At 42.5% G+C, this 20,875-nt stretch overlaps 2 protein-coding genes across 9 annotated transcripts in view; both read left to right on the forward strand.

Moving 5' to 3' along the window:
• The window catches only part of LOC128145894 (uncharacterized protein F13E9.13, mitochondrial-like), a 191,828-nt gene that overhangs the window by 42,995 nt on the left and 127,958 nt on the right, over positions 1 to 20,875 (forward strand). For 3 of the 4 annotated variants that reach the window (XM_052796693.1, XM_052796694.1, XM_052796695.1), the window contains one exon: positions 1,414 to 1,550. The exons of the other annotated variant lie outside the window; for it this stretch is intronic. The gene's annotated coding sequence lies outside the window, so the exon portion shown is untranslated. Of the gene's footprint in view, positions 1 to 1,413; positions 1,551 to 20,875 lie in introns of those variants that run through there. 4 annotated transcript variants of the gene reach the window in all.
• C9H19orf12 (chromosome 9 C19orf12 homolog) lies at positions 4,312 to 17,425 on the forward strand. Of its 5 annotated transcripts, none has more exons than XM_052796706.1 (4): positions 4,703 to 4,821; positions 7,816 to 7,979; positions 12,691 to 12,867; positions 16,361 to 17,425. In XM_052796706.1, exons 3-4 carry the CDS (start codon positions 12,708 to 12,710, stop codon positions 16,624 to 16,626), a joined length of 426 nt encoding a protein of 141 aa, XP_052652666.1. In that variant the 5' UTR covers positions 4,703 to 4,821; positions 7,816 to 7,979; positions 12,691 to 12,707; the 3' UTR covers positions 16,627 to 17,425. The 5 variants fall into 5 exon arrangements, with proteins under 5 accessions (XP_052652670.1, XP_052652669.1, XP_052652666.1 ...); XM_052796705.1 differs by lacking the exon at positions 4,703 to 4,821 and adding an exon at positions 4,923 to 5,029; XM_052796710.1 differs by lacking the exons at positions 4,703 to 4,821; positions 7,816 to 7,979 and adding an exon at positions 4,312 to 4,579.

Genomic DNA, 20,875 nt, shown 5'->3' on the forward strand with positions numbered 1-20,875 from the left:
CATTTAACTATTCTCAGACTCCACAAGCACCAGGTTATGGTACAGATTTCTCACACCACTGAACAGTATCGAGCATAGAAATCTATCACTGATGTTATTCCAGACACCTTCAAATGTCATCCTTCCATCCTTGACACTAGAATGCTTTGTTCCTTAACTGAATTTACAATATGCATTTTAGATCTGATTTTGAATTTTGCCTACTTTATGTATGCCCTTTAATTAGAGGTTTGAAGAAAGCTCAGATGCACTTTTCTTAGATACATTCTGCAAAAGAGTGATGAATGGAGAAAGCGGTTTTAGGAGACTGTCTTTTTTTTAGCTCCTGTCTGGAAAGCTTGCAGGTATTCTGTCTAACTACTTTTTTAACCAGGATTTTATTTTCACTTCAGTGTTCATACATGCTATAACATATAAACATGTAAACTCATTTCAGGACACTGACTTTCACATTCAGATTTGCTGTAGCTTTTTCTGAAAAGGTCACAAAACGGCTACTCTGTACCAGTAAACACAATTACTGAATTAGGCTGCTGAGGAAGTAAAAAAACTAGCATAAATGACTACTATAATAAGAGTCTAAAACAGCAGAAGATAGGTGTACTGTTTGCAGTTAAGGGTATGCCTTAAATACCTTTAACAGCACACTTGGATAGTGCTAGCTAGCAATGTGTGCTTTATTCCAAAGCACCAGCCTGTATTTTTGGATCATCTTTCAAGACTGAGATGATATAAGGCAATTAATAGTGTTTTGTGACCTTCTGCACCAGTAGTCCATCTTTTTGGCATTGAAACTGATTTTGCCCAACTTATCATTTTATCACCTGAGAGTCTGCAGGGAGACCAAAGCGCCACCTTTTACAGCAGCGGTGGAATGATTTAGTTCAGTCATACTGTTCTTCAAATTCAAACTGTTTCCTACAAGCTGATGAGGCAAACCTCTTCTTTGCTTAATGTCACATAAGGTACATTGAAAGGCTGTGAAGAGACAGATGTTCTATATCTTCACTTCATATGCAAAAACCTGTTATATCCTTTATTTGCATTCAATTAGAAGTCAGACCCTGATGAATATCTAATGTAGGAAATGGGGAGAAGATTTGCCATCAAGCATATGCTTTGCTTGTGGATCTCTGTAACCTGCTATTGTGTCTTCCTATAGCGATTTGGTCATTTTTACTATATTATTTACACCTGCATGCACAGAGGTGAAGAGTATTAATAGATGAAAATCGGAGTTAGGTTCCTGGGTTTAGAAATGTTGCCTTTTCTCATTTTACAGAGTTCTAGAAAAAGCGCCGTTCCTTTTAAACAGCCGTTCTGCAGTTGCAAGATTTCGCTTACTAAGTGGCTTTGTTTATGGATTTAAATGCTGTAGCATTACTTTTATATTCATTTTCTCTTTCCATATAGGTTGTGCCTTGTTTGATCTTGTGAAGCTCACCATCTTCTTGGAAATCCAGAGTATAATATCAGGAATTTAGAAGTTATAAAACTGTATTGTTGTCAAGAAGGAAAGGTTCAAATTATAAATATAATATGAAGCAGAAGTGGCAGACTCTTTCAGAACAGATGCTGTTATTCCCGTGACCCTATAAGAGCATGCATGTTTTTTAGTATCTAGGGAGAGATGTAGGTTATCTAGAGCCCTAGATGTTAGACAGGGATAAGCAAAGCAGCTTTTCTTCACTGCAGCATAGGGTTTCCCAGACCTCTGGGGGAACTGATGGAAATCTCTTACCCTCCTAAACATGGGTATGATTAGAAACCTGCTTTGTTACATCTTCCATCACCTTTCTTTTCTGTGGACCAGTCCTGTCACACATTCTGGGGAACACATGACATTTCTTCCTCTTTCCTCTTCTTGCTTCGATGTAACATTGTAAATTAAACCATCCTCACCCATATCCAAGTTAACACATTGACACGAAAGGGAAATCTCAAGAGTATTTTTATGTGCTTTGCAAACTTAGGCAAATTGATCTATACTACTTGCCCATGCCTCAAATTTTGAATGTATTTTTCATGCCATTGTGATAGTAAGAAATTTAAAGATTTTAAGAAAAAAAAAAAAAGGCAGCTAGATGAAAAGATGAAACTAAGTTTGTCACATACAGTTGCCTAATCCTCGTGTTTTCTCTGGCAATCTGGCACAGAAGAAAATTTAGAGAAACAGTTTTTTTCTGCCCAACAAGATTAAGTGCCTTGTCTTTAAAAACCTGTCATGTTTCCTGTGAAGGTAATAGGTATTTCAGATAATTGCGTCAGGTATTTCTGGACAGTTCTTCCAGACTGAGCCTGCTCCTGATGGGCTTTTTCTCGAGACCCCGTAAGGAGCAGGCTGAAAGCCAGTATGAATCATTCTGTTGGTGGCAACAGTCCATCTCTAGCTGAAATTGTTCCTGGTGCCCCTTGGCCTATCTCCTAGTATGTCAAAAGCTGTGAAAATATGCAGTGAACCCAGCACGCTGAGGACATGCTGAACTGGCTTGTGGTTATTTTGGGTTCTGCTGTATGTTAGGAAAGGGCTTGGCAGAAATCTGCCAAGTGGCTCATCAAACCAGAATGCCAGTGCATCATTGCTATGGTGATTGATTTCTGCTGATGTTTGCTTTTGACAGATGACTTGGGGATTTTGGGGGGTGAAGGGGAATTTTTTTCTCTCGATTTTTAAAAGTGTAGTGTTCTTAGTAACCTGAAGAGGAAAAAGATGTGAAGCATCCTGATAAAGGAAATTAAATAGTGAATCAATGCTGATAAAGGGGATCAACAGAACTACGATATAGGAATAGCAATGACACCTAGTACTTGTAAGAGCCCAGCATACTGCAGTGAATCCAGTGAGGTTATTGGCAGGATCCGATTTGCAGCAGGACCGCCTTGAACTGCTCTCACTCCACGAGCTCCTAGAATTTAGAAAGCATGTGAACGTTTATCTCGGGTACTAATTACTTGTTAAGAGTGTATGTTGAAATGCATAAATACATGCCGCCAGAATTACAGTGACAGATCCAGCCGGAATACGCAACCCTGTAAAAGAGAATACAGCCAGTGGAGCTGTCCCATCTCACATTTAGGATGACTTTTTCCCCCACGGCCAGCCTGTAGCCGAACCCCTGCGATGGCGAGGTGTGGGTAGCCACCAGATGGAGCCCGCCGGGTAGCAAACGTGGTCGGTCGGGAGAAAATGGCTTGCGGGTCCTGCTGCTTCAGTAAAACCAAGAATAGGACTTCGTCGCTGTTATTTAGCCTAAACTGACAGAATGTTTGGTGGAATGTGTGGTGTGCTGATTCATGTGCATCGGTTAACGCTCACCAAGGAGAGTAACAGGTACGCCATCAGATGCTCGCTGGTAACTACGTACAGAATCAAATCTTAATCCAGCTGATTGCATTAACCAGATTCCCACTGACTTCAACAGTCAGAATTTCTCTGGGAGTGTAGTGTGATCTACAGCAGCGTGTATATCCTTAAAGGATACACTCTGCGCTGTTATCTTACCTTTTCATTTTAGTAACTTCTACTATAGAAAAAAATAGACCTAATAAATACCTGCTGATGTAGCCCTAATAACCTGTGTTTATTTTTAACCGGAGTAGTGAAGTAATGATTCAGTTTGGGATAGAGTGATAAAAACTCCCTCCTTCCATGGTTGGCGGACTTCATTGCTGTTAATTTTCCTCCTTGGAAGGCTGCTCACAGCTGGAATTTGGGGTGTTACTTTTTAAAATGTACATGGCATTTTGGTTCTTTGCTCATTTCAGGAATTACATTTGCTTTTTACATCCAAATCGTAAAAATCAAGAGCACCAGTAGACCTGTAACATTTTGAGTTGTTACACAGAGAGTTATTTTATGTGATCGTATAAAGCATGGGGAGGTTAAGAAGTCCCCAGTGCAGCCACAGGAAAGGGACAAAAATTGAGAGTTATATTCCTCCTCCTTTTATTCATCCTGCTTTTTCATCTTCTCAACAAGAACGGAGGGGAGATGGTTTGCCTTAAATCAGAGATGGAATCATAATAAAGGCTTAGTTGACAAAAACAAAAACCCCTGTTAATAATCCATTCTTGGGAAATGGCAGCATTTCTAGCATTAGGCAGTAACTTTTCAAAGATTGTACTGGTGTTAAGAAACAGTGTGATATTTCAAGAGCCATATGTGACACAGCTGTTTGACGCTGCTTCAGCGCATAGCCCGTTTGATTACATGTGGTGCTGTATCAGACTAGCAGGCTGCACGTGACCGAGCTGATGGCTGAAATAAAGCTGGATGAAAAGCACGCGAAAATATTCTCAGATGACATTCTCAGATAGGGCCAGGGATGGCCTAATAGCATTCTGTGGCAGGCAGTCCCTTTCTTCCTCCTCCTGCAGTAGCTCAGCTGGGATCGGGAGGTGCTCTTCCCGAGCAGCCCACCTGAAAATACGGTGACATTTCCTAACGTCCTTCACCGAGGCCGTGTCGGCCCGCGCACGGGAGCAGCAGATGCTGCCCGGGGGCGCGTTGCGCTCTTCCAGAACGAGCGCCGAGCTCCAGGAGAGCGGTCGCACCGCGCCCGACCCCCGGGCCGGGCCGGTAGGCGAGCACCGCGGCTCGGGGCGCACCGCCCGCCTTGGGGGGGCCGGGGCCGGCTTTGCTCGGGGCGCCGCCGCGGCGGGAGGCGGAGGCGGCCCACCGACGCCTATCGCCTAACGCCGCTCCGGGCCACGCGCTTTCCCCGTGGAGCAAGCGCGGGAGCCGCCGTAGCGGAGGGAGCCGGGCCCGCTCCCCGAGGCCCGCCGCCGCCCCGCTGCCAGGGCGCCCCGGCCGGCGCGGAGGTGAGGGCGGGCTGCCGCCGCCTCGGCCGCTGCCTGGCGGGGCAGCCGCCAAGGCCGGCGGGGCGCGGCGGCCCTGGGCCGGGCAGGGCAGGCGGCGGGGCTGCGCGGGGGTCGCCCCGCCGGGCCGCGCTCCTCCCCCGGCGGCGCCGGGGCCGTTTCCTGCGGGGCCTGCGGAGAGCCGGGCGCCGCGCGCGCGCTGCCGGCTGAGGTAGGCGGGCGGGAGGGAAGGGCCGCGGCGGGGCTCGGCGCCGGCCCTGCCCGAGGGGGCCGGGAGCCGCGGCGGTGCGGGGCCCCCCGCGGCCGGGCGGGCCCCCGCTGTCCCCCTCCGTTTCCCGGGGAGCTCCCGCCACACCCCGGCCCGGCGACAGCGGGGCTTTGCGTTTGCGGCGGCCGGGAAGATTCCAGAAAAGGCCGGCCGCCGCAGCCGGGAGCGGAGGGGAGCGGGGCCGCGGCGGCCGCGGCCCGGCGGGTGTCGGGGCCGCCCCCGCTCCGGGGAGGGCGGCAGGGGACGGGAGCGGCGCTGGGGGCCCCGGCAGCCCCTGGATTTGAGGGCGTCGTTGGGATACGGCGAGAAGAGCCTTAAAAATACAGAGACCGGATTGAACGCTCCTTTAACGTCCGATTCCTTTTTTCCCCCAAGTTACACTGCGGCTGTATCATCGTTTCAGCAGTAGTAAACCTGAAATGAGCGTTGTAGGAAAATGAATAAAAAATATCTGAAGTGTAATTAAATTTCGGCTGTTTGAAAGAGTTTATAATTACATTTTATGCTCAGCCTATTTTAGTCATAAAGATTTTAATAAATTTTAAAACACTCAGAACATGTTGATTAATTTTAATGAGCTGAAGTTTATGTTTTGGTAGTGAGTCAGGGAAAGCATCTTTAATTTTCCGGCTTAGTTCAGATTTCGAAGATGCCACTGCAGTGTGCTGCGCCAAGCATCTCTACTGGGGAACAACCTCTGCTGTTTGTGTTTTCCAAGTGTCGGCTCTTTCTTCTTTCTTAACTGAAAGTCTGATTAGTTTGGGTTCAGTATCAGCTAGCTGATGCAAGCGACCTGTAACTTTCTCAAATACTGCCTTCAGAATGGAGAAGCTGGCTAGGAAATGAAAAAAAAAAATCCACCCTTAATTTATAAATTAGAAAGACATTGAGTAGGTCTAAAAAACATTTAAGGACTGAAGGAGTTACGGCTAGTCTTTAGCAGATATTTTGTAATTTAGCAGTCCAGGTAGGCAGGGTACCCTAAGTGCCTAGACGGGTTAGGTGCCAACTTTCCTTTAGTCTCAGTGGAAGGAGATAATTGCCACTGAACTGTGGTTTTAGGCATCCAAGAGCCTTGTAAAATCAGCCCCTGGGTTCCTAGTAGTAATTTGTTGGTATAATGAGTAGATTTGTTACCTCTTCTGTTAAATAAACCAATTAAATGCTTTGATAAATTTACGTGCTTTGATAAATACACAAAAGAAGAAAGTAAGCAACGCTTTTAAGGTCACAGTTCTTACAAAACAATATTAAAAAGCTCTTTTATGCATTTCAGATGGATTCAGATTGTCTAGCAAATACATTATTTTCTTACCATCTCCTAATATAATTGAAACTCAAAAATTGAACGTCTGAATAAATGTATAGTCAGCAACATAATTATATTATTACAATAAACGTTTGTAGGTGTAGTGAATCCTCACAGTTGGAAGGAAGAGTACCAAATACTGAGATAAGCATGGCAATTGGCATGTTTTAATCTTTACAGCAATAAGTAGGAATGAACCCTTACTTAGCAAAATAACTAAAAATTACAAATGCAGAGCAGGGTTAAAACTGGTGTATTTAAACTAAGTTTTACTGGCTGCTGATGCCAATCATGATTTAAATCAGACCACCTGCTTTGCAGATTTTAAATACTAGGCTGGGCTGTAAAGGTAGGATTTTCAGGAAGTGATGATTTAGGAGCATAAATGCTACTACTCAAGCTACCAGTGTGCATATGGACCAGTGATGAGACAGTCCTCCTTTGCACATGGGAATATCTTGATACCCTACCCGTCCAGCAGCTATTATTGAAACAGTTAATGAACTTCTGGCCTGTTTAATCATCAGGTCTGAGCTTTGTGCATGCTGTTGTTCATGAAGTTGTGTTCTTTAGTCTGTCTCAGCTGCTGAATACTTTGCATTTGGTTTTGCTCTAGTGCTGATCTCATATTTATTATAAAAAGTTGCAGTACAGATAGAGCTGTTGCTATACAGTTGAGACACAAGAAATTGTCCTGGGTTATCTCCTGGGCATCTGTGCTTGCATAAATATTTGCTGTTGTCTTGAAGTTTCAGTTTGAAGATCTATGTATGCTTTCTAGCAGTTGGAGATTCTTGCCCCATGTTCTTGCTTATCACCATATGGTGTCCACCAAGATAAAGTTAGCTCCTGGTAAGAGGACTTAGATCTATGTCTTCATTGCTTGGTAGGTTTGGAATTTGTCCTGTAGGTGGTTTTTGGTTTATGTACATGCACATTGTAGACATGTTTACTGAGGAGTATACTCTGTTAACAGGTAGTTGTAAGGAGTAGTGAGGACAGCTCAGCGGTGGGCCAGGCTGTGTACTGGTTAGAGTCTCTCTGGTGTGGACATTTGGGAGGCTCTTCATTTTTCTGTAAGTGGGACAGTGAGCCCAGTGGATAAAAGGGCTTTTGCCTGTCTAAAGTCATCATTCTGTGAAAGAGGAAGTAGGGTAATGAGATGGGAATGTTAAATAGGAAAGAGCTGAAATGAGGTTCACACCATAGATTAATCTGGGCACCTCTTTGGTTGTTTGCATTAATAGGACTTTCAGTGAGTTGGGTATGTTTGTGATCCTTTTGTTTTAATTCTTTCTATGGCATTTTTCTTCTTAAGAAGTAATTAGTTCTGAGAGGAATGTACTTTTTAGTAAAACCTGCTGGTTGTAGGTTCAAAGATGAAATACAAACATATGATGTTATCATTCTCTTTAGATAGGTAGAGCAGGATCATTGCTTGCTTTGCTCCCCAGTCCCTGGGCTGAAAGAGAGAGCATCATCTAATTTAGTCAGAAGTACAGAGTCTAGCATCTCAGATGAGTATTTGGGGAGACCACAAAGAGAAGAGGAACGCAGCTGCTGAATTGCAGTAGAACAAAAAAGGTAGGTCTGTTCTACAACAAAGCTTGGTCTCTCAGTGACTTAATTTTCCAAAACTCTTGTGGGTTTTGGTTGGGTTTTTTTTTTGAAGTGCTGAATAGTCTCGGTGCCATGTGAAATCAGTAGGAGCTGTGGGGACTCAGGACCTCTGAAAGCCGGGCGCAATTTTATGGATATCATTGACGTTTCTATCCCTCCATTAGTGCAAATCCAGTATTTTACATTCCTAGTGTTTCTTAACATCTGGGTAGATTCTGTAGAAAATAATTTGGTGCTAGAATCAAAGTGCACTTTTGTTTACTCATCAGTTACACAACCAAAGTTTATAAATATTCTTGGCTGTCATCCGGTTCTGCCTCTGACACATAAAACTTACAGGTCCTTTTAATCTGGGGAAGGATTCTTGCTCCCGTGTAGTTCACTGGCATTTTCAAATATGCTATTTTCCTGTTCTGCTCACTCAGTGATTCTGATCACTAGATTGATGTCAACCACAACTTTGTGCTCTGCATTTTGCAGTTGGCTTCTTACAGACCTTACCAGTCTGTGAGAGTTGATAGAGGTTTGCAGCAGCAGAGCTTTATAAGCCTTTTGTTTGATTTCCTCAGCCTAAAGCTAGCTGTCTGTCTGCTGGTTTTTTGTGGGTTTGGGGTGGGTGGGTTGGTTGGTTGGGTTTTTGTGACTGCTTATCCTAGTAGCAGGTTAAATTCTGTGTGGAGTCTCTGTGCTGCAACTTGTTACTGTATTGTCAGAATATCTTGGTTTCATGGTCTGTAGTGTACGGTTAAAAAAAATACATGCATAGTGAAAACTGTCTGATTGAGCACCTTGATTCTTCATCAGAACATGAAATTTTGAAAGAAATTTGTAATGGTGTGAGTTTGTAAAAGATCTCCACAGTGTTGGTCCACTCATCTGTATCTTTGCGCTGAATGCAGGAATCTCTGGGATTACTTTATGTGTATGTGTTGTAATACATGGGTTATGTTTTAATGGCTGCCACTAGTGCGCTGTATTTACAGTTCAAAATACCAACTTGTATGTGCTGTGCATCGGCTACTGTATTCACTAAATTCACTGCAGGACTTAAAATATAGTGAATATGCTAAGAGATCATAGAAGTACTTGCAAGAGTTGAGAGAAAGTGAGTGGTCCTTGTAATGCCTTTGAGAATTTTGAGTGGGACGCTCACATTCGGAATTAAGCAGGAACGGCTCTGCTGTGCCAAGAACCTTCTTCAATCAAGCCAAAAAAACCCAAGTAAGTGTTAATTTTGTGAGTGGAAATACCCTTTGGGGAAGTTGTGAGGGGAGTAAAGCAGTAAGATAATTTACTGTGGAAAAAATACTTAAAATTGCTTGAGTTCCAGTATGTTTCTGCTTTACCTTGAGGCTAATATGTTATTACGAATTCGTGTGTTCGCCACACTTTGTACGCCACCAGATAGCAGTGTGATTCCTGTTTCATTATGGTCTGGGTTTTTTCACTCTTAAGCCAATTGCACTTTGAATCTAGTTGTTAAGGAGTTTTTTGTTTATTCAGAGAAACCCAATAGTAGCTGATCACCTTTGCACTGCTCAAGGTGCCACGTCACCATAAGGAAACTTCCTAGTATTGGCAGTGTGGTGGATGGAGTTACGTTGGTGGCTTTCTATGGACAGCCAGCTTCTGTGCACTGCAGGAACCTGATGCTTCAGCTTCGGGTTTCTTTGCTCAGAAAACATTGTTTCACATATATTACAATTAGATTGGTTTAGGAAACTGTGCAAGTCAGTCGGTTTGATTGGGGGAAAGCAGTTTATAGTACTCTCAGTGAGCACTGTGTTGTGTTGTCAGCTCTCCAACTTGTGTTGGCCCGTCCGTGCCACAGAGCCTTCATACTGAAGAGCTTTGCATGAGACGTTCGCTGGATTTAGCCCAGAAAGAAGCAGCAAATTCATTTCAGCACTCAGGCAGTTGGGTTAGTCTGAGGTCATGCTAAGGAGGTGCAGGACAAGCACGAATCAGTTCCCATCTTGCTGAGGGGAAGAACTGAATCCTGCAGCACTTAAGGCTTCTTGGTGCTGGTGTGAATGTTACTCTGAGTGGCAGTCTGCTAACCTTTTGTTAAGAAGGTAAAAACAAATACTTAAATCTTCTCATTTTCCAACATTACCAGGCTTGGTAACGTGAGCTGTATCAGTTGTATATTTTGGGGTTTTTTTCCTGCTGCTCTAGGACGAACAGAGCAGCCATTTATTTATTACTTTGAGCTTGAATCATATTGAATGAGATAATATATAACTCTGGAAGCAGAGTGTGTCACTCTGTTGTCACTAACCAGCACACACTGCCATTCTGATGCACTGCTGTGTCATAAGCCTGCCAAAAACCCAAAAGCAACAGTAGTAAAATGGAGAACTTTGATATTTTCCTTAGACTGGCATGAAGATGAATGAAGTAGTGAGAGAAATGCAACTATTTGATGAATTTCCTACTGTGCCTCTCTGCAGCTATGGACCATATGTGGTCCCTTCCCCAAAACCAGATTTTTGTTTAGTGTCAGCAGTGCTTGGATACTGCAGTGACACAGATGATTTAGAGTCAGCAATTTTAGTGCAGAAGAAAGCATTCACTTTTACAGTAGTTAATTTTTAATATGAAAAATTGTGTGATACCGCTCCGCTTTCACTTTGCACTGAGGAGATCTATTCAAGAAAGACTTGAAGACAAGTTGGCTTGGGCTGAGAAAGTATTGCACACGCACTGGGGTAAAAACTGTTCTAGAGGCTGGAAAACTGAACACTCATCTGTTCGATAGTGCTAACATTACATACACAACAATAAATCTGCCTTCTGTGCATATGTGATTATATTTTTAATCCTATTGAATGCTTCTTCCCCTCCCACCGCCCCAACCCCCTGCAAGCCCTTTCCTCGATTGGTGTGCAGAATGGAAGGTATTTTCTTAGTGAGCAAGCTTTTTCTTACTGTTCAGTGCTTGGGCCTTATTTACTGAATGCTCTTCCAACTCTGCTATGGGGATGGAGTTTCTTAATTTCCCTTTATGGGTTTTCCTCTGATCTCATTGGTCCAAATCAGTATCTTTCATTAGTATTGAACCTATTTTTGCAACATGAGATGAGGATATTTTTAGTATCTCTTGTCTGTTCTATCATTAAAATAGTTGTTAAAGTCAAAAGTATGCACTTGCTTTGCCAAACTGAAAGCCAAAGATGGATTTTACAGTGTACTCAAGCAGAGCTGCATTTGAATTCAGCTGTTATTTTGAAGGGTCAGCATTTTTGCAAATAACTCTCTGAGATTGCAGGATGGGTGCCTGGAAAAGTTAGAGCATAGTAACTGTTTCTAAAAAGTTGGATTCAAGTGACTGGCTTAACAGCAAGCAAACATTAGGTGCCAAATAAGGGGTAAAATCTTTTTCTTCAGGTAGAATCTTTTCCTTTTTAAAGCAGAGAAGCTACTGTTTCTTCATGCAGCCTCTTTCCTGCTCACTACACTTGCTGACACCTGCAACTCTGAGGCATGTTTGCTTCTGTTACACCTCCTGATTTGTCTGCTGTGACAAGGCAAGCAACCTGGGAAAAGAATATTGAATATGCAGAAATTCCAAAAAGGTGCCCTGTATTAGTGTTTTGTTTTGTTTTGTTTTTTTAACTGGGTCGTGTTCATGTGCCTTTTCTGGGGGTTGTGTTCAGTGCAATAGCATGGCTTCCTGTGCCTGCAGGATTGGGGGCCGGAACCTTTTCCCGGGCATGCCCTGCTGCCCTTTTTGTCAGCGGTGCAGCCATGGGTAGCCACACTCTCTGTGGGCCTCTACAGAAATGAGTGGGCTTAGATAGGCAGCAGCAGCAGGTGAACAAGGTGGAAAAGGTTTGGTCTCAGAGGGATCGTTCTCAGGGCCAGGTATCTGCCCCATGCTGGGGACTTATCACTGTGTGTAAAGGGGCTGAGGTCCCATCTCTCCGCCTCCTCATACACATGAGAGTCATCTCACGTGTCTGCTCCGAGTCCTGAGTGCCGTACACATACGCCCCTACATTTCTGATGCCTTGTCTCCAGAGCTCCCCATTTATTCCCAGTCCCAGGTCTCTCTGACTCCTTCTGAAATCTGTTTCCTTCCTCAGGCTCTTCTTGCTTGCTACAGATAGCCTCCCGCCTTCAGAAATCAGCATGGAAGTGTTTAAGCATGTTACAAAATGGGGAGAAGAACTGATATGTGAAAACAACTGATTTGTGGCAAGAATTAGGACAATGAGAGAATACCTAACAGATTTGTCCATTATAATCTGCTAGCTGCGGTAGAGCGAGGCTCTGCTTTGCCTTTTTCCCGGAGCTGTGTGCAACGTTGAACACATGCAGCAATTGCTCGAGGCAAATGCAATGTACTCTAGAATTAGATAGAAACTTTCTCAAGTCTCTCATTGCTGGTACTTGTCCTTGTTTGGTCTTCTGAATTTGTAATAAAACCAGATTTTTCTGGTCTACCCTGTAGTTTAATTTGCAGTTTAAGAAGCCTTTAGCTGTTGGCAAATAGGTTTGGTTTTCCCAGAAATTAAAAAGAAAGTGAATTTTTTTTTTTTCCTGTATTGACTGTGCCTCTGTCCTTTTAGTCTCACAGACTCCTGAACTCTGTTTTTTCCTATAATTCGTTTAGCAGCAAGATTTAGTCCCTGTGCAGCAATCAAAAGATAACTTAAAACGTCTTTTCCAGGATCTTAACTTGCCAAGATGCCCATCAGTGTTGATGATGTGATGCAACTGTTCTGCCATCTCTCTCAGGAGAAAGGGATGAAAGCTGCTGTCAAACACTCTGGTCGAGGAGCACTGCTGGCAGGTGCAACAGCATTTATTGGGGGTCTCATGGGAGGTCCACCTGGAATCGCTGTAGGTAAGTGTGTTTTGCTTTAGGAACAAAGAGTGTGGTTAACTCCCTGAGTGGAGAAACTAGGAAGTCTGTGCAGTAGGTATGGGTTGAAGGAAGGGGGCGTGCAGTGTTGAGATTTCATGTACCTGGGCTTTAACAAGATGCCATTTTATATGTTGACTTCTTAGAAACAAGGTGTGCATCAGGAAGGCATGTGTCAGTGTTTCCTTCTAGGGTGATAGTGACCTTGCTGATTTTGACTCCTGTGCAGCAAACGGGAAGCCATCCAGAGGTCTGAGATTGAGATAGAGGCGCCTTTGAAACCCTTTGAACAAGCTGTTAACAAATCATTTGCTTTTGACGGGTAGAGCCCTGGTTCCCATCTGCTGAGGTACACCAGTGTCCGAGGTGTGGGAGAAAACAGAGAGCAAACTAACAGCCTCTGAGCTTGTTAGTGTGGGCTCTGCTCCAGCGCTGCAGTGGAGCAGTGAAGAGGAGAGGGGTAAGGCAGGGGTGAAGGAGCTTCCTTCTTGGTGAACTTGGCTTTTTCCTCTGGAATTCGTTATTCCCTGTCGCTTTGATTTTTTTTTTTTTTCCTTGTATGGAAAATTACAGCAAAGCCAGAGCGTAACAGTAAAGAGTTGTCTCTCCTCTGTATCTCTTGAATTAAGAGTTGTCTAGTTTGAAAGCTGCTTTGTCGCTGAAGTCATGTGGGCCTCAGTCCTTGAATGCTCCTTACTCCTGCGAGGAGTTCCAGCAATTTCACGGGCTTATTGGTATTGGAGTGAATTGCAGTATGCCTGCATGATGGTAAGCAAGGTGGCATTACAAAAAATAAGCAAATAGTATGTGAGGAGTGATAACAGAAAGTGCAAAATGAAGCTGTGTGTTTACTCCTAATACAAGTACAGAGCTTAATAGCCAAAAATAATATTTTGACAAACGTTATGACTGAAGTTATCAGGAACAAAGAAGTGAAATTAAGCTTTTGTAAGAAACTTGTAAGCTATAAATCAGAAGTAAAAGTAAAAAGTAAGTGGCTTCATTCTTGAGTGAGATGATGATGTTGCCGAAATCCGGAATAAAACTCCTTAACAACAATGAGAAGTTAAGAAGCAGGCACTCCTTTATTGCAGCGCTGGGCACACGGGGGATCGCTCCACCTATCGTGTGCATCTGTCTGGTTTAACTATGCAGGTTAAATGCACACCTGTTATACATATTCACTAGATTTCCGAAAAATGTCATACATTATCATTAGTTTTCCGGGAAACTATTAACATATGTAAATGTCCTTTACGCAAGCGCAGTGAAGGTCTCTGGTGGTCTTCAGAAGCCCTCTGGTGGTCTTCCATAGTCTTCCTCACTTGTCCGCTTCTTGACCTCTCTTAGGTGATTCTGCGCAGTACGATTCTCACCATCATCTATATTAGTTTACATAAAAATGCATACTATGTCTATTCTTAAATTTAACCTTTCTAATAATTGGTCCTTCAGTCACACCATCTTATTAATATTCTTATGTTAAAACAATCATTGGTTAATCTCACTTAACTCTACTGATTGGAATCCTCGATAATTAGATCGAGGTGGGAAGGGTAAGGGGTTTCCAGGCAGCAAACTGGTGTCCATAACGGTTTCCCTAGTTTCCTAAAACAAAACACTACAAACCAACAAATCTTTGTCAAAGTTTCTGTGGTTAACTGATTTTAGACAATACTTGAATTCTTATAGTCACACATAGTACATTTTCTAAAGTTCCTAAGTTCCTATGACTACATTTCAAACTTAACACTCCCATACCTATGCTTCACAATTTTTTACTTCTTAATCAAACCAAACTCTTTTATATAATTAGATTTTAATTTCTTTATCAAAATATTTTCAACAATGAGAAACACTGAAGTTATTCTTGAATGTATTTTCTCATTTTGTTTAAGCTTTCATAACGTCTCCCAGTCAAGCTCGGTGTTTTTCAGCCACTGATGAAGGCACTGGAACAAGTATACCTATTATTGTATACCAAAAGTATACAATTATAAGTATATATAATAAGAATAATAAGTATTAAGTATACCAAAAGCCATGTCCCAATTACAGTGCAACTAAATCAGATGACCCTCATTTAACTTCTAAAATTGCAAAGGTAAATGACCCTGGGTCTTTAGTAGGTTTTAGGACAGTTACAGGGACGTTTGCAATCAAGTGCTCTTTCACTTACACAAACAGCCTGGATAGGTGTGGGACTGGGTAGCAGGGATTGTCCTTATTGCTGCTGTCTTGCACCAAGAATTAGAGGATGAGTTACCTTCCATCTGCAGCAATCACTGGAGAAACTTGCAGCGTATCATGCTTTCTAAGGACTGCTTGCTCTGAGAAGAATGGATTGTGGATGTGTTGCTTGGGGGGGAAAACTGTGATGATGTAACAAATCTTGTCTTAATAGATGAGGAACTTAGACATCAATACTTCTAGTGGCTTTTGCATTAAGTGCCCCTAAATCAGTTATTGATGTTCTCATAAAAGTTCCTTGAAGATGAATTCAGCTGTCGTAGGCTTTCAAGTACTTCTGTGGCATCATGGGAAAAATTGCCAACTGAGTAAAAGCTGCAAATTACAGAATTTTTGTCTAATTAAAAACTGCATCCCTGTGAGCGCATAAATGACTTTTTAGGAGCAGTCGCTGGGGTGGGAATTTTGGAGGCAGGGTCGGTTCTGACACCCCTCCATTATGAGGGTTCTCCTTCCACCAGGATGTCTGTGTCTCTGGGCAGCCCTGTGAGTGGTGTGAATTGTTGTCGGAGAGCGCTGTGTTGCGAGTTAGACTGGTAACTCTTTGAAAGAGAACAGCCATGTAGGACTGCAAGGCTGGTTTCTCAGCAGCAGCCACAATCACATCAGCTGTAGAGGATCCCTCTGGTGTTATCTTGATGACCTGGAGCCACTCTATTTACCAGAGCATTTCTTGGCCGGCTGGGGTGTTGATTTGGTAGATGAAAGCACGAATGTGTCTGACCCCAGGAAGCTGATGGATTTGGTCTCTGTGAGCAACTTCTGAGGGGTGGACTTCATGGGAGTAGGAGGCTGCAATGTGTGGCTCTTCAGGAGCAGAAAGCTTGGATCAGTCTGGGAATCTCTCGCCAGAGATTATGTGTTAATGGCACTGATAAGGCAATTGTTGGTCAGGTGTTTTCCTTGGGTATGGTTTTATTTAGTAGTAGAGCTTATCCTAAAGAGACCAGTGCCCTAAGGAGTGTTGTTTTGTTTCTGATTTCTACCTTGAAGCTATTAGCTTTGATTGTGTAAAGAGTTCCTTTGTGATTGCTGTGGATGTAAAAAGCTTTAAAAATCCTTCTTGGTGCTTTGAACGTCCTGTATAAACCTAGTTAAAGTAGACACTTATGCAACTCTGCATTGATCTCTAATAAAGGTGGGAACGTTGTTGATGAAGGCTGTGGATAGAATTTCAGGTTTTAACATTAACTGGTGAAGTGCAACATCTCTCTGTCTTTTCTAGGAGGAGCATTTGGTGGATTGCTTGGTGCCTGGATGACTACTGGACAGTTCAGGCCGGTGCCTCAGATTTTATTGGAATTGCCTCCTGCTGAGCAGCAGAAACTCTATGATGAAGCCATTGTTATTCTCAGGCGCTTAGACTGGACTGATGTTGCTCAGCTGACTGCTCTTGTAATGGGAAATGCTAGTCTCCAGCAGAAGTTGACAGCAGTGCTGATAAATTACCTCTCCAAAGAGCTAAGAGCAGATATACAGTATGGAGAATAAACCTTTCCAGAGCAGGCTTTTTACACTGTAATGAATTTTACTCTGACAATTGTGATTCTTCAACATAGCAATTATTAGTTATTGGTACTAATTATGAATGTAGGCAGATCTACGTATTATTTTGGGGTTTGGGGTTGGGGTTTTTTGTTTGTTTTGTTTTGTAAGGATAGTACTAGATTACTGTGTTACCCTGACATTGACTTGCTATGTAATTTTGAATTACTCTGCACTAGGACTGAATTAAAAATCACTGAAGGGAATTATGCTTCTCTTACACTAATGTATCACTAAATTTTCAAAGTAATTGTGTTTTATTTAGGAGATCTAATCCTGTTTGTGTAAGTGCTTTAATTTTCTTTCGTGAATGACATATAGGTGCCAAAGTAGCTAGGGCACTTTGAAGAATTTTACGTACTGTCTGTTTCAGTCCTGTAAAAGAAAGTTATAAGAAAGTATGTTATTCTACTGTGAACTCAAAGATCTCAATCCTTACTTAATTATTTGTTGCATTTTTATTGTAATTCTTGAGTTATTTAATTCCTTTCTGTAAGAAGTGAAGCCAATGCCTAAACAAGATTTAAAGCAACAAGTAAATAAACTGCACAGTCAGTAGCTTCTGGTGTCCTAGAATGGGAAGGCATGGCAAGAATACACTTTCAAAAAAATGAAAAAATGTGGAGCTGAGTCTGCCATTTTTGTACTATCCCTAGGATTAGGGTTGTCATTTCAGCATTGGTTTCTTGACTGAATCTGAACAGCTGGTCCTCTGTTTTCATTAAAATATTCGTAAGGAGCATCATAGTGGCCTGTGTTTTGCTTTAAAGTAAATGAACTCTTTAAGTACTGGGTACTGAAGTTTGGGGAAGAAGGCAGCTTTGTACTGGTCAGCCAGCAGTTGGCAGCAGTGGTGGTGGTGGTGTGGGATGACATGCTGGCTGCAGTTAACACTTATCTCCAAATGCAATGTTGCTGAATATCCCAGCCAGTTGTTCACCGTTTGTTTCAAGGCACTTGTAAGACAAGTTCGTAAGTAGAAAAATGTGCAGGTATGCCTTCTTTTGCATGTAAAAACAAGAAACTGCTCTGGTAATTTAATTTTCCCCTAAAATAAAGACCTATCTGTGTGTGTGTGGTGAGGTTTCTCGAAGTTGAGTTTTAAATGGTGAAGCTTTAAACTCAGAAGTTGCTATTGTATACATTTGATTAATTTATTTCTGCAGGTGCAATTTGCCATTAATGAATTCAGTGTACTTTGCTGACTGGAGTGCAGGGCAGTGATTGTTTTCTCATCATTTGAAAACACTTTTTCAGTGACGTGAAAGACAGATGGAAGTGAATGGTAAGTGGGCATTCCTTACCCTGTCATAGTTTCATAATGGCAAGCCTCAAATAGGCCTGGCAGGACAAGGGGTAATGGCTTTAAACTGAAAGAGGGTAGATTTAGATGAGGTGTAAGGAAGAAGTTCTTCACTGTGAGGGTGGTGAGGCACTGGAACAGAGAGGTTGCCCAGAGAGGTTGTGGATGCCCCATCCCTGGAAGTGTTCAATACCAGGTTTGATGGGGCTTTAATCGACCTGCTCTAGTGGAAGGTGTCCCTGCCTATGGCAGGGGGGCTGGAACTAGATGATCTTTAAGGTCACTTCCAACCCAAACCATTCTATGATTGAGATCAGTGTTTGTTCAGTTTCATTGACAGATTACACACACTGCAACTGGCTTTTTAAGACTTTACATACTCTGTATGTGCATTTTAAAATACTATTTTTATGAAGGCAGTTACTTCTATTGGCAATTTTCTGGTTATTTCACAAGTTAAATTCACTTTTTCCAAAATAACACACTGTTAACAGCAGCAGATGATTGAATGATACAGTAGGATGGAGCCTGCTTCTTATAGTCAGCTGTTTGAACCCAGCCATGAAAGAACTTGACATCTGATTGTAAAGGAGGCCATAGGAAAGATGTTGGTTTCAATGAGTTTATAACAGTATCCAGTATTTAAACAGATCATTAGCAGATTTCACAGTGGTTTCAGGCATTTATCGTGACTCTTACTTTACAGGTATTCATAAATTGGAGCCCAAATGTAGGTAATGAATTGATTTTTATCACTCGTATGAGGTGTCATAGCCATGAATGGAGCTTAAACTACGTGAGTCCTAGGCCTGGACTTTATGTTACTCTTTTTCTTAGGGTATTCTTTCAAATGCTTTTTATTACACACTTAGAAATGATAAACTGGTTTTAATTACGATCTTTCAGACTTTACTGTTTTATGAAGGGGGCTGGTGTCATATGGGTACCAATAGAAGTTTGGTCCAAGTAGTTCAGAGTTCTGCATGGGCCAGTCTAGCTTATGTTAAATCCTGCTGTCCCTGAGCTCCTGGGAACCTTTAGACTCTGTGCCACAGAGTAGCATGCTCTTAGTCATTATAATAAATTTAACTTCCATAGATTTTCAGATGACTGAAGTAGAACCAGGAAGTGAATTGAATTGTTTGTTCTCTGTATCATTATTTAACAGATTTGATGATCATGGAACTTCTTGGCAGATGGCAGGTACCTATTTTCAAAGTGATAGCAATAGGTTTGCAGTTTGGTCTGAAACACGTTTCACTGCTGGTAGTAGAACAAGAACAGAACCCAGCTCAAGTCTTCATCTCAAGTGAGTTTGGACATAGGAGAATTAGGAAATAACCACTTCTGATTGAGGAGACCCTGATACATAACCGGGGGAGAATGATCATGGCACCCCACAATGGTTTTGTTTGTATTTTAGTGGCTTCTGTCAGTTCATACTGTTGAATGGTGCAGAAGGATCAAATTCCACCTTTATTGCTCTGGCTACAGCCCTATGCTATTGTATCGAGGTCACCAGGATATTCAGTTTGTAGCCTTATGCAGGGATTTGGGCAAGTTAGAAGAACCCTTCAGCAGATTTGATCATCTGAGGAAAAGACCAGCTGCATGAGAATGTATTAATATCCATCTGTTGCTGTTCTTGGGTAAGAGACATGGTTGTCCACTGCTGCTGCATCCCTTGTTGGTACTGGAAACAGCCACAGGCAGGGGATGGCATCTTCTGAAATCCATTCCAGCTGCATAATGTCAAGGCTGAGTGTAAGGCACAGCTATTGCCTAGGAAACGAGGTAACACTGTGCCAGCAGTTTTGGGAAGCAGCTGAAAGAGTCACTATGGGGAGATGTACATATTTATATAAAGAAACCATCTGTGATTCTGGTTATTAACCTGGTTTGGTTATAGATGTGACAGAATCAAGCTAGATTTTCATTGGCAGATGATGTATTTTTAGTTAAAAATTCTTTTTTTTTTTTCCTATGTGGTGGGGTGGTTTGGTTTTTTTAAGCTGTCTGATTTAAAAATAGAAAGCAAGCATGATTGTAAAGTGTTGTGTTAGCAAAGAGAGGGCATTTTTTTTAAAGACAAAAAGCAATCCTGAATTCAAACATAGATTAGTAATTGAGATATGCCATCTAGTGGCAAAGAGATTATTTCTTAAATTCATCTTACTGAGACTGCCTCAGTATGTGGATAACACAGTTATCTTTCTCCATTAAAAGTAGGGGTAACTTCTTTTTTTGCTAGTGGTCTGTTAAATTCCTGGCTTTAATGAATTTACAAATATCAGCCTAGCTACAGACTAGATAGAATTCATATACATTCCCTGATGAAGTTGTTTTTGGTGATTATCATATGTGAGCTGTGACTGCACAAATATTTACTGCAGCTGCATGTCACATTTAATTATAGTGAGAAAATGCACAATCAGGCAGAGGAGGGCGGTTTTACCCTCATGATTACTGAAGGACAAGTGGATTTTGTGAGCTGAGCAGCAGCCAGTTTGCAACGACTGATTGACCACAGGTGAATTGGCAAGCCAGTAAAGAATGATTGCTTGTTTTTCAGGAGGTTGCATTTCTTTTTTCAGTTTTATCACCTTCAAGTCTGCACCTGTAGTAGCTCTACCTGCGCAGCCTTTAGAGTGGTCCTCACCTCTCATGTACGGCTGGCCCACGTGTAACTGCTGCTCACGTGGACCCTGCAGGACCGCGGAGTATTTGGCTGTGAAAAGTTGCTAGTCACCGTCACAGCACAGACTGCCTAAAGGTCCGGTTCCCAACAGCATTGCAGAGGCTCCCAGGCTTGGTCCACTCGGGGAGCAGGAGAACTGCAACAGAGGCCTTGAACTAAGGGTGGGGAGCAGGGTGCTAGGGTGGTGCACCGTG

This window comes from Harpia harpyja, chromosome 9 (assembly GCF_026419915.1).
Source record: "Harpia harpyja isolate bHarHar1 chromosome 9, bHarHar1 primary haplotype, whole genome shotgun sequence".
Classification (NCBI taxonomy): Eukaryota; Metazoa; Chordata; class Aves; order Accipitriformes; family Accipitridae; genus Harpia; species Harpia harpyja.